This window comes from Pinus tabuliformis, chromosome J, assembly GCF_031772625.1.
Source record: "Pinus tabuliformis cultivar Carrire ecotype Pingquan chromosome J, CPIR1, whole genome shotgun sequence".
Lineage (NCBI taxonomy): Eukaryota > Viridiplantae > Streptophyta > Pinopsida > Pinales > Pinaceae > Pinus > Pinus tabuliformis.
Window position 1 is genome coordinate 89,324,782 of NC_142295.1, and position 13,066 is coordinate 89,337,847.

The following is a 13,066-nucleotide window of genomic DNA, read 5'->3' on the forward strand; positions in this document are numbered from 1 at the left end:
ACAGACATTACTCTTGTTAAGGATACACCACTATATAATAATTATATTAGATTTTCCCCAAAAAAGGCAAATGTAGTGGCTATGGCCACAAGATATAGGCTTGGAGAATGATTTTGCCATTTAATTCCCTCCATTTTCTGTGGCCTGGGCAAGATACCTTGTTCTAACATTTGATGAGTTTATTGTGGGTAACATACTGGGAAATTATATTCCCTTATATATTGAGAGTTTAGATTCGTACATGTCATGTTTGGGACTGTGCTATGTGTATACAAAATTAGTTTTTAATCCTTGATATATGACTATATTTATACTGGTAGATAAATTATGTACCAAGCTCTAGTCTAGTAAATCGTAAATACTAAAAATCATTTGTTCATTGATTTTTGGTTTCAGAATGCGTAATTTTCTATTCCATAACTTTGTTAAATATAGGCTTGGAGAACGATTTTGCCATTTAATTCCCTCCATTTTCTGTGGCCTGGGCATGATACCTTGTTCTAACATTTGACGAGTTTATCGTGGGTAACATATTGGGAAATTATATTCCCTTATATATTAAGAGTTTAGATTCGTACATGTCATGTTTGGGACTGTGCTATGTGTATACAAAATTAGTTTTTAATCCTTGATATATGACTATATTTCTACTGGTAGATAAATTATGTACCAAGCTCTAGTCTAGTAAATCATAAATACTAAAAACCATTTGTTCATTGATTTTTGGTTTCAGAATGCGTAATTTTCTATTCCATAACTTTGTTAAATATGTATGTACTTTACACTCTGTTGATTTTGTAGCCTTGGAAGGTCTTCTACATTGGCTTGGTGTCTTAGCTTGTAGAAGATATTTGATTGCTTTTTTAGGTGCTTGCTTGGTGGAGTAAATGATTTTATGATTTCTTTCCAAGGTTAGCTTAGGAAAAGTACAATAATTAATTTATAAGGGTAAATAATTAAATTATTTAAGTGACCTAGATATAATCTCAACCATTGATCTCAAGTGAGGCTTAGGATATAATCCTAGCCATTGATCATTTAGGAGATTATGGTTAGGGATTTTGGCTTAATGAATTATAAGATAAGCCTAAGGGGGAGGTGAAGATACATTATGTTGAGGAAGCGATATTTACAAGACCAAGAGAATCAATTAGACTAAAGAGATGCGAGAAGAATTGCAGCAGGGAATTTTGGGAGAAAATTTCAGGGAAGCTGAAGTGAGGAGAGCGAGAGGCCAAGTCAGATGAAGAGGAGGGCCGAAATATCCAGAGGCCGAAGTTTTCATGTGCGCAAAGGCTGTATGAGGGAAAATATAGGGGCTGAATTGCTAGTGAGGGAGGCTAAATTTTCCAGAGGTCAAGTTTCTTCAGTAGTGCTGATTTCCTGCAGGTTGATTTTTCCTAGTGGGGCTGAATTCCAGGTGCCCCACAGTTGTATTTTTCTGTGTATTTTGTGGGTCTAGGTTCACATTTACCTGAGAAATTTAATATGAAGGAAGATTGTGTTGGGCACAAATTTGCTGTTGTAGTGTGATTGATTTCCCTCTTTTACTTCCATTGCATTTTACTTCTGAAAGTTAAAATATTAGTGATATTTTTTTTTCCAGCACTTTTCAGAATTATTGAGTAAATAATTTCTGGGTATTAGAAAATTTAACAATGTAAACCATTTTTGCAATATTTATAAAATCACCATCATCAAGGAAAACAATGTTGTCTGACTAACCCCACACTTTTTTGAGCCTGCATGTTTAGATTGTATTCTGAAGGTATTGATTCTTCTTTGCAATGCACTGTGTTTCTGAACGTTTCAAATGTTTCATACAGGCCCGCTTAATGGTAAGGACACCATCAATGAGTGACCTTAATGAGGTTGTATATGGTCAGGTATATTGCTTCACTTTAGAAAGTAAAATGTTGGATCTAAATGTTCTTTTGATATATGGTTGCAGTCTTAGGGTTGGAGGAGTTTTTGTTTATATCGAATCCTTGCTATGCTGTGATCCTTTTCCTGTTCCTTTCTTGTAAATGTGCAATAAATATCTTACCTTTTCTTATTTTTGGATTTGACGAAGTTTCCTTGATTCTGAGAAAGTTGGAAGAAATATTTTAACTTGCTTTAATTTTTAGTCCTTCGAAATCCTTAAGAATGTGTCAAAGTACAAGTTAGAGATCTTGATTTTATGACTTCATATCTGCTTGTCACATGATAGTGAATAATGGACTATATGATAAATTCACTGAATGAAGGTGCATATCATTTGATTATTGCTGTGCAGGAACACCTGAATCGAGATGATTTATCCTTTATCTTCTCACTGAAGGTGAGTTTTTCCTTTTTCAGAATTTTCTTGTTTGTTTCCATGTTTCTGTTGAATTGCTTCTTATTGAAATCAACTTCTATGACCATGGAATGATGTCAATAGATGTGATAGGGAAGGGATTCTCAGTAGCTGAAAATAGAGGCAGATAAAATTTCTATGGTGAAATGTGTGAAACCTCGAGAGCTAAATTGGACAGCAGAAATTTGGTAGAAGAAATAAAATCAAACATGGACAGTAAACACACGGAGGAAGATTGAGACAAAATATTGTCTGCCTTTTTTTATTAATCTCATTTTCTTTGTTGCCAATAATAGAATTCTACTCTCTCTGCAAATCAAGGCCCATGAAAACTATACATTCCTTGCAGAAAGAAAAAATAAAATCAATTATTGGAAATTTACTGACAATGTTGGAAAAAGTGATATATCCAAATCATCTTCCAGTTAGCAATCACTTTGAACAAGGTTGAATCCTTCCATGCACTGCTTTAGTTACAGCATCTGCAACATTATCCAGAGTCTTAACCTTGCATAGAGTAACCTCACCAAAATCCACGACCTCTTTGATAGAGTGGAATTTTACTCTGATATGCTTTGTCCATGATCGGAATTTTAGATTCTTTGCCAAATAAATTACACTTTGACTGTCACCACTGGTAGGCATGTGCCCCTGTTAAAATCCAATATATTTGCATAACTGCTGCAACCAAACTGTTTCCTTGGATGCTTCAGAAGATATGATGTACTATACTTCAGTGCTGTATTTGGCAACCATTTGTTGCCTCTTAGTCCTTCAGCTAATAGCTCCTTCAAAGAGAGTAAATCCATAAGCACAAGTGGACTTTAAAATATCCACATTACCTACCTAGTCAGTGCTAACAAACCAATGCAGCTGAAGCTTTTTGCATCAGTATTCCTGATAACAAATGGCATATTCACTGCTGTCCTGTGGGTACCAAAAAATTCTCTTAATCACTCTGCAACAATCTCTCCTGGGATTTTCCATGTACCTACTTATAACTCCTATTGCATGTGCAATGTCTTGTCTTTTATGCACCATTGCATACATAGGGCTATCAACCACACCAGCATTTGGGACTATTTCCATCTCCTTTTGTCCTTGCTTTCTCTTAAGACCTATGTTAGTTGACAAAGACATTCACATTAAGATGGGTTTCGAATTGTTTTATGCTTTTGCATCACAAAATGGAATTTTTTTTCACACACTTTCTTTGGCTGATAAACAGCTCTTGTTTTGGCAGACTCTCTACATCTCAACTCCCAAGTGATTGTGCAACTCACCTAGTCCATTTCAAACTCATAGAGAATTTGGGACTTAGTCTCATTAAGCAGTCGTTTACTTTTACTAGTCAAAAAATAAAACCATAATAATGAAGTGACTAACACCTTGCTTGAAGTAAACATAATGGACAAGCTTATGAATCGTTGCCACACAACATATTTGTCAAACTGCTCGTAATTTTTCATTGGGAATTGCTTCAAGCCATACAGTGATTTCTTTGACTTGGCCACCTTGTCTTTTCTTCCTTATAGCACAAATTCTTTTAGTTATTTCACGAAAATTTCTTCGAGGTCACTGTGAAGAAACATTGTCTTCATGTTCATTTTCTCAATTTCTAATTTATAACTAGCTACTGATGCCACCAACCTAATAGAGACCATTTTGGCCCATAGAGAGGAAGTCTACCCATAATCAACCTCCTTAATTTGAGAGTATCCATTTACTACCAAAGGAGTTTTGCACTGTTTGACAGCACAATCTGCCATACTTTTTCTTAAACACCCATTTGCATCCAATGGCCTTCATCTAAGGAATTCTTGCAAATGGCAGGCTCGATCTTATTCCAGTGCTTTGTTTTCCTTTGTTAGAAATACTGAGAAGGGGAGGGGTGTGGTGGTGGGAATCAATATTTCATTCCCAATTCAAATTTACTTAGTTTATGCATTCATTTCCAAAGTTGTCTTGATCAATTATTTCATTAGCAGAACATAATGTTATAGATTAAAGCCTATTCAGTAAACCATAAGTAGAGATGCATGTAAACCATAAGAAGATATCAACACATATGGACACAATTATTTTTAGGTGGAAACCCAATGTGGGAGAAAACCAGTGTTGTTGTCGTTCTGTTTTCTTCTTCTTATTATAAATAAAGTCTTTTTACATTTTGCACTGGTGCAGACTCTCACCAGTATGCAGGCTCCTACCCGCAGAAGGCTAGAACCTCCACATGTACTCCAACTCCTACTGGAAGGGAGCTACTACCTCCTAATCAAGTTTACCAAATCCTACTGGAAGTAAGCGCCTACTCCCTCACTGAAGGCTACAACTCTCAAGACCTTTGTAGATCACATTTGAAAATTTTCATACTGGATCCACCTGTCTCAATCAATTATCAAAACATGCAGACCACCACCCACAGTAACCAACCAAACTGAATACCAAGATACCAAAACACTGATCAAGCTGAATAACTGAATACCTGTGCAGCACTGTCAATACCGAGCTAGCTCAATCCTGTCAAATGTCAAGTTAACCAAGACATAACACTATCAAGCCATGCCAAACCAAATCCTGTCAAGTACCAAGTCAAACCCGAGCTGAGCAACACTGTCAAATGCTAAGTTTCAATAACATAGACCAAGCCAATATCCTTCATCAACCTTCAAAGTTTTTTGTTCATCATCACAGTCAATACTAGGCCAAATATCAACCAAGTCACAATCCTGTCAAATGGCTAGCCAAAACTCTTTGCACATTTTCAAATCTCATCCTCAAACTGTCAATCACAAAGTCACAAATTGTCAAGTACTATGTCCATTTCTTTGAAGTTTGCACACAAGCAAGCCATCTAATCAAGTCATTCAACCAATATCAAAGCCAAGTTCTGCCAATATACTGTCACATCATTCTCTACCTGAAGTCAATTAGACATATTACCATGAATCATGATTCATAACATATAAGGCTCATGACCAATCAACAATCAAACTTATAAGTGAGACAGCAACAACATGGCATGAGCAATGCAGTTCTTCATACAACTTCTGCAAAGTTGGAGTTTGCCCCTGCAACCATCATTAGTTTATCATCTCTGACTTCTGACCTATGGACTATATACAATGTCTGAAAATATTGATCTTAACAAGACATGCACATCAAGTGAAGACAATCTCCTTTCATAATGATAGCCAAAAGGACCTCTTCTAACACCAAGATCCCAAGCAAGAAACTCTGCCATCACCACATAAAGATCCCTGCATACATGTTTCTGCAGAACCCTACTGCAAATGTTCCTCAGTACCCTACAACATAGACTGTCAAATCAATTTTACTGATCTTCTACCAACAACATAGTCGAATCATCAATGTGATGCATAAGTCAGAAAAGCCCTGCAACCATCACTATTAGACAATCTCTGGAAACATTATGCCTTAGATATGTTTACTGAAATCAATTTTCAACAAAAAACTTTTCTGAATATAAGATCTGCCAGATTTCAACGATATGCAACATCACTGACAATAGCAACAATATGACAAGCAATATAGCATAAATATCCCTATGTAGGAATCAAACAGTCCTTTAGATGAATCACGATTCTCTGTTTAAACAACTTCTCTGCCTTGCATAATCAATGTAGAACATTAATAAAACCAACCAAACTCCTTTCACTATGAGATCCAAGTGCATATCCAGCGATCAATTTAGTAGCATACATTGAAGTTCTATGTGTCAACATATAGGGTCATCAAAACATTAAGTCACTGGTCTCTGCAATAAAGCCTTATCTGTCCAAAACAAACCTATATTCATTGCTTCAATAAGCTAGAAAATTCGCCCCCATACATATCTGAGCTCAAACATCAAAAGCATCAAGACATTCTCTGCACAAAACAATGAAAATCTCACAACCACTGTTCAAAACTGTGTACACAAACCAATCTAAAATTTCTCTGCAAAACCCTTTTGGAGGTTGCTCAAAAACCTTGCAACTTCCAGTGATCCATACATTGATCTTCTACCAATATTATGGAACACAAAAGTTGTAAGTTGTAACAGTAGATCGTAAGTTAGTGACTAATGGATCGATGTATGTAGAGAATCAATAGACTCAAAACGTTGATGGGATATCTGTAAAAATGTAAACCAGTGCACATATGTATAACATACAAGACTCTGCCCTGCATACTGTGGAAGTATTCAGTCACCAGTACGTAGATCTCAAAAAATAGGAACTTTTGCCCATCTCCAAGCATAGAAATTCGAATTCTCAAACCAATACATCGTAAAATAATGATAAATGCGCTCATTCAGAAGGTTATGCAGCAAAATCAAGTCTTGTATATTCAGATCTGAAATAGAATGATGCACATGGAGTAGCTTATCTTCACCAAACACAAAAGAAAGGACTTGATCATTGATCCATACTTTTGACACGCATACCTCAGTCATTGCTTACCATATGAAGACAATGAGATTGCTCGACCCTTCATGAGCCCTTGTATAGACCTGTGCAAACCAAAAACATATGAAAACTCAAAGAATGCGCACACATATTGCTCTAGGTCGATCCTCCTTTTATAGATTTTTGATCTCCCAATACCACAGGCAAAAAACAATGTATTTGAGGTTGGTAATTTTGACCCTATCAATCCAACTCATGGGCATAAATTCCATGATCGAAACCTTTCGCTCGTGGTTTTTATTTTTCTTACCTACAGGCATGGCCATACGGACGATAAAGAGAATTCTCGGCTGCAGTCGCCCTGTTAACAAGGCTTCCTTGCGGCCAAAGGCTTCCAGACACACTGTTGAGCACTTCCTCTGTGTAGCTGAGGCTTAAACTAGGGAGACTCAACTCCTCTCAATCCAAAACTTCCCCTTCCCTTTACTCTTGCTTTCAACACTTGTACACTTGTCTGTAGCCTCTGCATTACCCTAGCAAGCCTCGGTAGGCCTATACGTCTTCTTGTGTTGAAAATGTAACTATGGCATGTCTTCATAATTGCTATTGTATTTTATCATCATGTATTTATTGTAAAATTGAAAAAGAAGAAAAATAAAATATTTTTCAAGCATGGGTTTCATGCTCATTTTACTTATTTATTAGGTCAAAGTCTCCATTGTAGTCTTCTAGGGTTTTCTCAAGTTATAAGTCATTGTCATATTTATTAGACACTTGTTGGGCTTTTGTATCATGTAAAGAAAATTATTTTTGAGTCAAAATAGCCATTTGTCACCTCCTCACCAAGTCGGCCCTTCCTTGAAGAAGTCAGCCCAGATTGGGCTATTCGACCCTGTGGAAGTAGTATAAATAGGTGAGGAGTTCGACCTATTTGGCATCCATCATCCACAAGTTCTATCTGCAATACAAGAGCTAGAAAAAGGAGAGCGAAGTCAAGGAAAGGGAAGAAGAAATCAAAGGAAGACTAAGTCAAAGTTTTTGGGGCATCTCTCTCTCAAACGTGCTAATTTTCTAGGGTTTCTGGGCAAGTTGCAGGGGCTGAAATTTCTACAGTAACTGCAGATCCGAAATTTTGAGTTGCAGGGGGGCCGAAATTCTAGATTGAAGCAGTTTTGATTCTTGAAGGAAGATGCTTTTGTTGACTTTGACAAAATATATCTACTTGGAAGGAGGGTTGACTGGGTGATTGGAGGAGGTCCTTGTCTAGGTCTAAAGCATAATTTAAAAAATTGGAACCAATGACTGGACCGGTCCACGTAATAAATCGGGTTGAAAACCAGAACCGATCAAATAGGGACTGGTTAGATCTCAATAAATCGGTTTTAAAAAAATACATGAAATAATTATTTTTTAATGAAAAAACTATTTTTAAGATTTAAAACAATGATTCCAAACCAATAGACACAAGATGTGTAAAGTTTGCTCATATATATACCCATGTAAAGGTGAATATATCAAATTGGCACCAAGTGCAATACATATCAACAACAAAATATATAATCAATGAGACTCTAAATGGCCTCTGCTGTTCAAAAAAAAAGCTTACAAACTATGGGGCCACGGGCCTACTACAAGTCTACATATGATATTAGTGATCACATTATCACTTGAAACTTCTCATCATAATCAAACTTAGTTGGTTGAGTCTTGACTCCTAAACTTTGCAACTGCTTGAGTCACAAACTTCTCCATTGGTTTAGTGACTTGAGTCCCAAACTTCTGAAGGTATTCTGCCCTAATATGCCCTATTACTTCATTTGGTGCTCCACATGGCTTTACATGGTCTCCTATCCCAGCTAAGTGTTGCTTGAACTTGTTAATACCCCCTTCTTCAATAGATTTTTGGCGATATTTGCAGATCATTTTGCCATCAATCATATCACAATGAGCCATGCAATATCCTTGGCTTTTTTAGGCATGATGGCTACTACTTAACTCAAACTCTCTGCTATTCCACTACTCAAGGATTTCAAATCAGAAGTGGAAAACTTGACAGAAAGAAAGATAAAAACTCTTAGATCTGACAATGGTGGTAAATATACATCTAAGGAACTCATAACCTTTTGCAAAGTTGGTATTAAGGGGGAGATCATAGTTCCCTATAATCCCGAACAAAATGGAGTCGCAGAAAGGAGGAATAAGACTATTAAAGAATGCATCAAAACCATGATATTTGAAATGTCCTCAAATTTCCGCTCTTTGTTTTGGCTATCAACCCTGAGATGTACATTTTCACTTGGTGATGATGGAACCAATACTTTATGTTTGAGCAAAACAATTTTATCACATATATCGATGACTTCATTTTATAAACGTAATTTCTCTAAACGTCTCTCATGTCATTAAATTACCAACAATGGTAACAAAGTGGAGATAGTATCAAGGCTTGAAAGGTTCACGTGGATCTGAGATTGGAAAAGGCGAAACAGAGGATATACAAAAGTAAAAGCCATGTTGAATTGAAACAATTAATGGGGAGAGTTGTATCTATTTTGAATTTTTCTCTAAAGTTTAATCTTTGGAGTAGTTTACATGAAATTTTGTCAAGTAGAATTATAGAAGTGGAAAGTTAACTAAAAGAGGGAAGTGCAAGCTTGAACAAACTCCCACATGTCCCACAATGGTGGAAGTGAAGCTACAAGGCACAACTATCACATGAAGAAGACCACATTGCACACAAACAGGCGGATTGACTGCACAGACTTGAACTGCAGGTGCATACAAATAACCCCAATGCAGATAGAAATATGGATTAAGTGTTCAAAGCCAAAGTGTAGGCAAAGACAAAATAAACAGAGACACTGAGAGACAGCCCATCATTGGACTATGTAGAGGCCTATTGACTTGCTGATGTGCACAATATCCATGTATGGAAGAGTAGCAGAAGTTCTGTTGTCCTAACAGATCACAATCATAAGGCTAGACTACAACAGTACAGCTTTGAAGTAGACATCCACATGCAAACATAACGAATTGCAACTCAACAGTGACACAAAAAAACCTAATCTGTGAAGATAATAAATCTACCTGTGAAATAAAAATATGTGCAGATGTGAGACATATAGAACCCAGAAGCGAGTGAAGTGAGCCCCTAGATGTACAAAGAGATATGAATTACATGGACAAAGAAGGTAAAATTACAGAGACAGGTTTGTCAGACTAGTCAGCAAAAAGGATCCAGATGTATTTCTTCGAGATGGCCTGTTCTTTAAAAAATTTGGCAGATAATTTGTAGTTGTCAGTGCACTAAACCCAAATATATGCAACAATATAAAGCCATAGAATAATCAATGTTCCACCAAGGTTCCGGGACGAGGGGCGAGGGAGCGAGGGTGCGCGGGCGCGGCCTATGCAAAAGCTCCCTACCATTTTTTAGGAAACGTGGGGGAGCGTCAGGGTCTTAAAAATTTATAAATATAAAATATAATTTATTAATTGAGTCCACTATGACAATTTGGTTTGAATTGAAAAGCTGCAAAGCATGATCATTGATATGAATATCATTTGACATTATCCAAATTTATAATATCATATAAAATAATAAATTTAAAATTCTAATTCAGCTTGGTCAAATTCTAATTTAGATTTTGGTCAGACAGAGGGAGAGCTTCAGATTGATAAGGTAGCCACTGAATTCTGTGAAAAGGTAAATGAACAGATCAGGAACACTGCATTGGCAGTAGAAGGGGCAACTACAATGGGTTGTCCAGCTGTATTGGATCCAACAGCTAGAAAGTTTGTTATATTATATATAATATAGACAGTACACCATATGCTGAAAGAAGAGTTTTAGTTCCAAGAGAGATGAGAAGATCACATGAAAGAGTTTCTGACAGTTTACTATCAAATGACATTGACTGCAGGATGACCATCTGCGAACCAACTTGGGTGACCAACGATGGCATGGATAATTTGTCTACCTTATTAGAGCAATGCCATGCAGTTCAAACTTCAAACTAGCAGTGTATTTCAGGGGTGAAAATAATTTTCAGACCTGAGAATTCAAGCTAAGCCACTGTGCTCTGTGTAAATTTTGTAACTGTATAAATTCATATATAATGACAGTTCCTGAGATTTCTTGTTGCCCATAGTATTTTGTCATGCTTGCAGTAAACGCATGTTAGTCTATAGTCCACCCAATTATTTCCCACATGACATAGGTGTTGCTTCCATAGTTTGTATGTCAAATGTCATGCAAATTAAAAACACAAACTGAATGTCTCATATTCTTTGCCTGTCACTCCAGTTATCTCCCCACTGTAATCCAGCCATCATTTGAGAAAAAAAGGAGAAGTTTTAAAAGGGAAAATTCATGTACGTGCTATATGGTCCAGCAAATTTCCATGATACTGACCCTCTAAAATAACGCTTGTTGAAACCAAAAGACAGCACAAGATGTTATCCCCATACAGAACATGAGTAGCTTTGTACCACTTTAGGTCTATTAAATCATAAACTATAAGCAAGGCCATTTTTTTGGGAGCGTGGGGAAACGTCCCCTCAGGGAAGGGAAACGTTTCCCTGGCACGTCCCCCCGAGTTTCCTCCATTTTGGGAGCGTGGGGAAACGTCCCCTACTTGTCCCCAAGTCCCCGGAGCGCGGGGGAGCGAGGAAACTAGACCCCTAGGGGTGGGGGCGAGTCCCCGTGGAACACTGAGAATAATAGAATATGGTTGAAAAAGCTAAATCAATTATAGGGATTGTGTTAGCTGATTGTGAGTTCCACCACTTTAACTTGTTGAAACTGAAATCATCTGAAAAAATGTAATGAATAGAATAGACTGTTGGGTCAAATGCACGAAATGTTTAATCATTGTGAAAACATTGCTAGTGGAGTAACTATTTCATTTCTACAAGTGAAGATCACTTGTAGACCAAGTAATGTTTAATCATTGTGAAAAAAATGCTAGTGGAGTAACTATTTCATCTCTACAAGTGAGTGAAGATCCTAAATAATACAATTAATAGAAGTAGGTGTAAAGGTAACGAAGGATATACAAAGGCTATGCAGACAAACATTTTGCCTTTGGATTAAAACAATGTATCATTTGCACTTCACCATCCTTGGAAAATATGATCCTAGTGGAGTAATATGATCCATCAATTGCTAGTGGAGTAAATATTTCATGTCTATGAGTGACCGAATATCCTTAATAATACAATTAATAGAAGTAGGTGTAAAGGTAACAAAGAATTTACAAAAGCTATATTGTAAAAGAAAAATGATTGAGTAATGAAAAAAATCCTCAAGAAAACACTTTTCTTGCTAAGATAAAAACAGGTAAAATTAAGATCAACAGCACCAAATAACAACTGAATTGCCATACAATCTGGAATTGTAGAATTAGACCCACTAATTTTCTCAAAGGTCAAAGGGAAGAAAGTGAAACAAAAGAACAATCTTATTATCGATAATGCTATTGACGAGGACGCTGAGGATGATGGTGACAAAGTTGATGATGCTGATTTCTTATTTTGAGCAGCTGGGTGGCCATGACATGGGGAACAAAAGAAGGCTTGCTTGGCATGGACAATTGATTGTCTAGGGGAATAAAGAATTGCTTATTTTGACAATTCTACCTTTACGACGGTTAAAAAAAACTGGATGTAGCGCTTCTAAGAGTTTCAGATCTCTGTAGAGGACCAACATCCAGTATGTTATGTTCAAAATAATAATAATAATAATGATAAGCTAAGTAATAATAAAAGAAGATAATAATATAATAATAAAAATAATAATAACCAAATAATTATAAAAAGACATTAATTAATTAAAAATCACAACCTTTCAGAAGAGGCACCCCAATATGAATATTTAATGGAGTCCTCCTTGTAAACATTTCATCACTCGGTTATTCATTCATATATTTATATTATATTTTCTATGCTATTATGCAATTCAAATATTTTTGCCACACCATCTGGTATCAGTGCAGAACGGTGCAAACAAGTTGCAGCACAATCAGCCACGCAACAGCCAGCTGTATGGTTCTGTACAGTGAGTACAACAACATGGAATTGTACAGCACGCACAGCCTGTATATCCATACAGCAGCATGAAAATCTGTATGGGTCATACAATGGTACATCTCCTCAAAAAATATTTTTTCTAATTTTTTTTTGAAGAGGATGCCAAAAAAGTGGGAAAATGACAATCAATTAATATTCAGTCAAAATTGATTGAAAAACCCCACCTGTGATTTGGAAAATGATTATGAACGAATTCAATACAAGGGCGGACACCAGCAAATGC

At 36.4% G+C, this 13,066-nt stretch overlaps 1 protein-coding gene across 1 annotated transcript in view; it reads left to right on the forward strand.

Moving 5' to 3' along the window:
• Window positions 1–13,066, forward strand: part of LOC149225657 (DENN (AEX-3) domain-containing protein) — a 220,987-nt gene that overhangs the window by 26,150 nt on the left and 181,771 nt on the right. Inside the window, exons 4-5 of the mRNA XM_089377240.1 lie at window positions 1,827–1,886; window positions 2,279–2,323. Coding sequence (XP_089233366.1) covers window positions 1,827–1,886; window positions 2,279–2,323 — 105 coding nt within the window. The remainder of the gene's footprint in view (window positions 1–1,826; window positions 1,887–2,278; window positions 2,324–13,066) is intronic.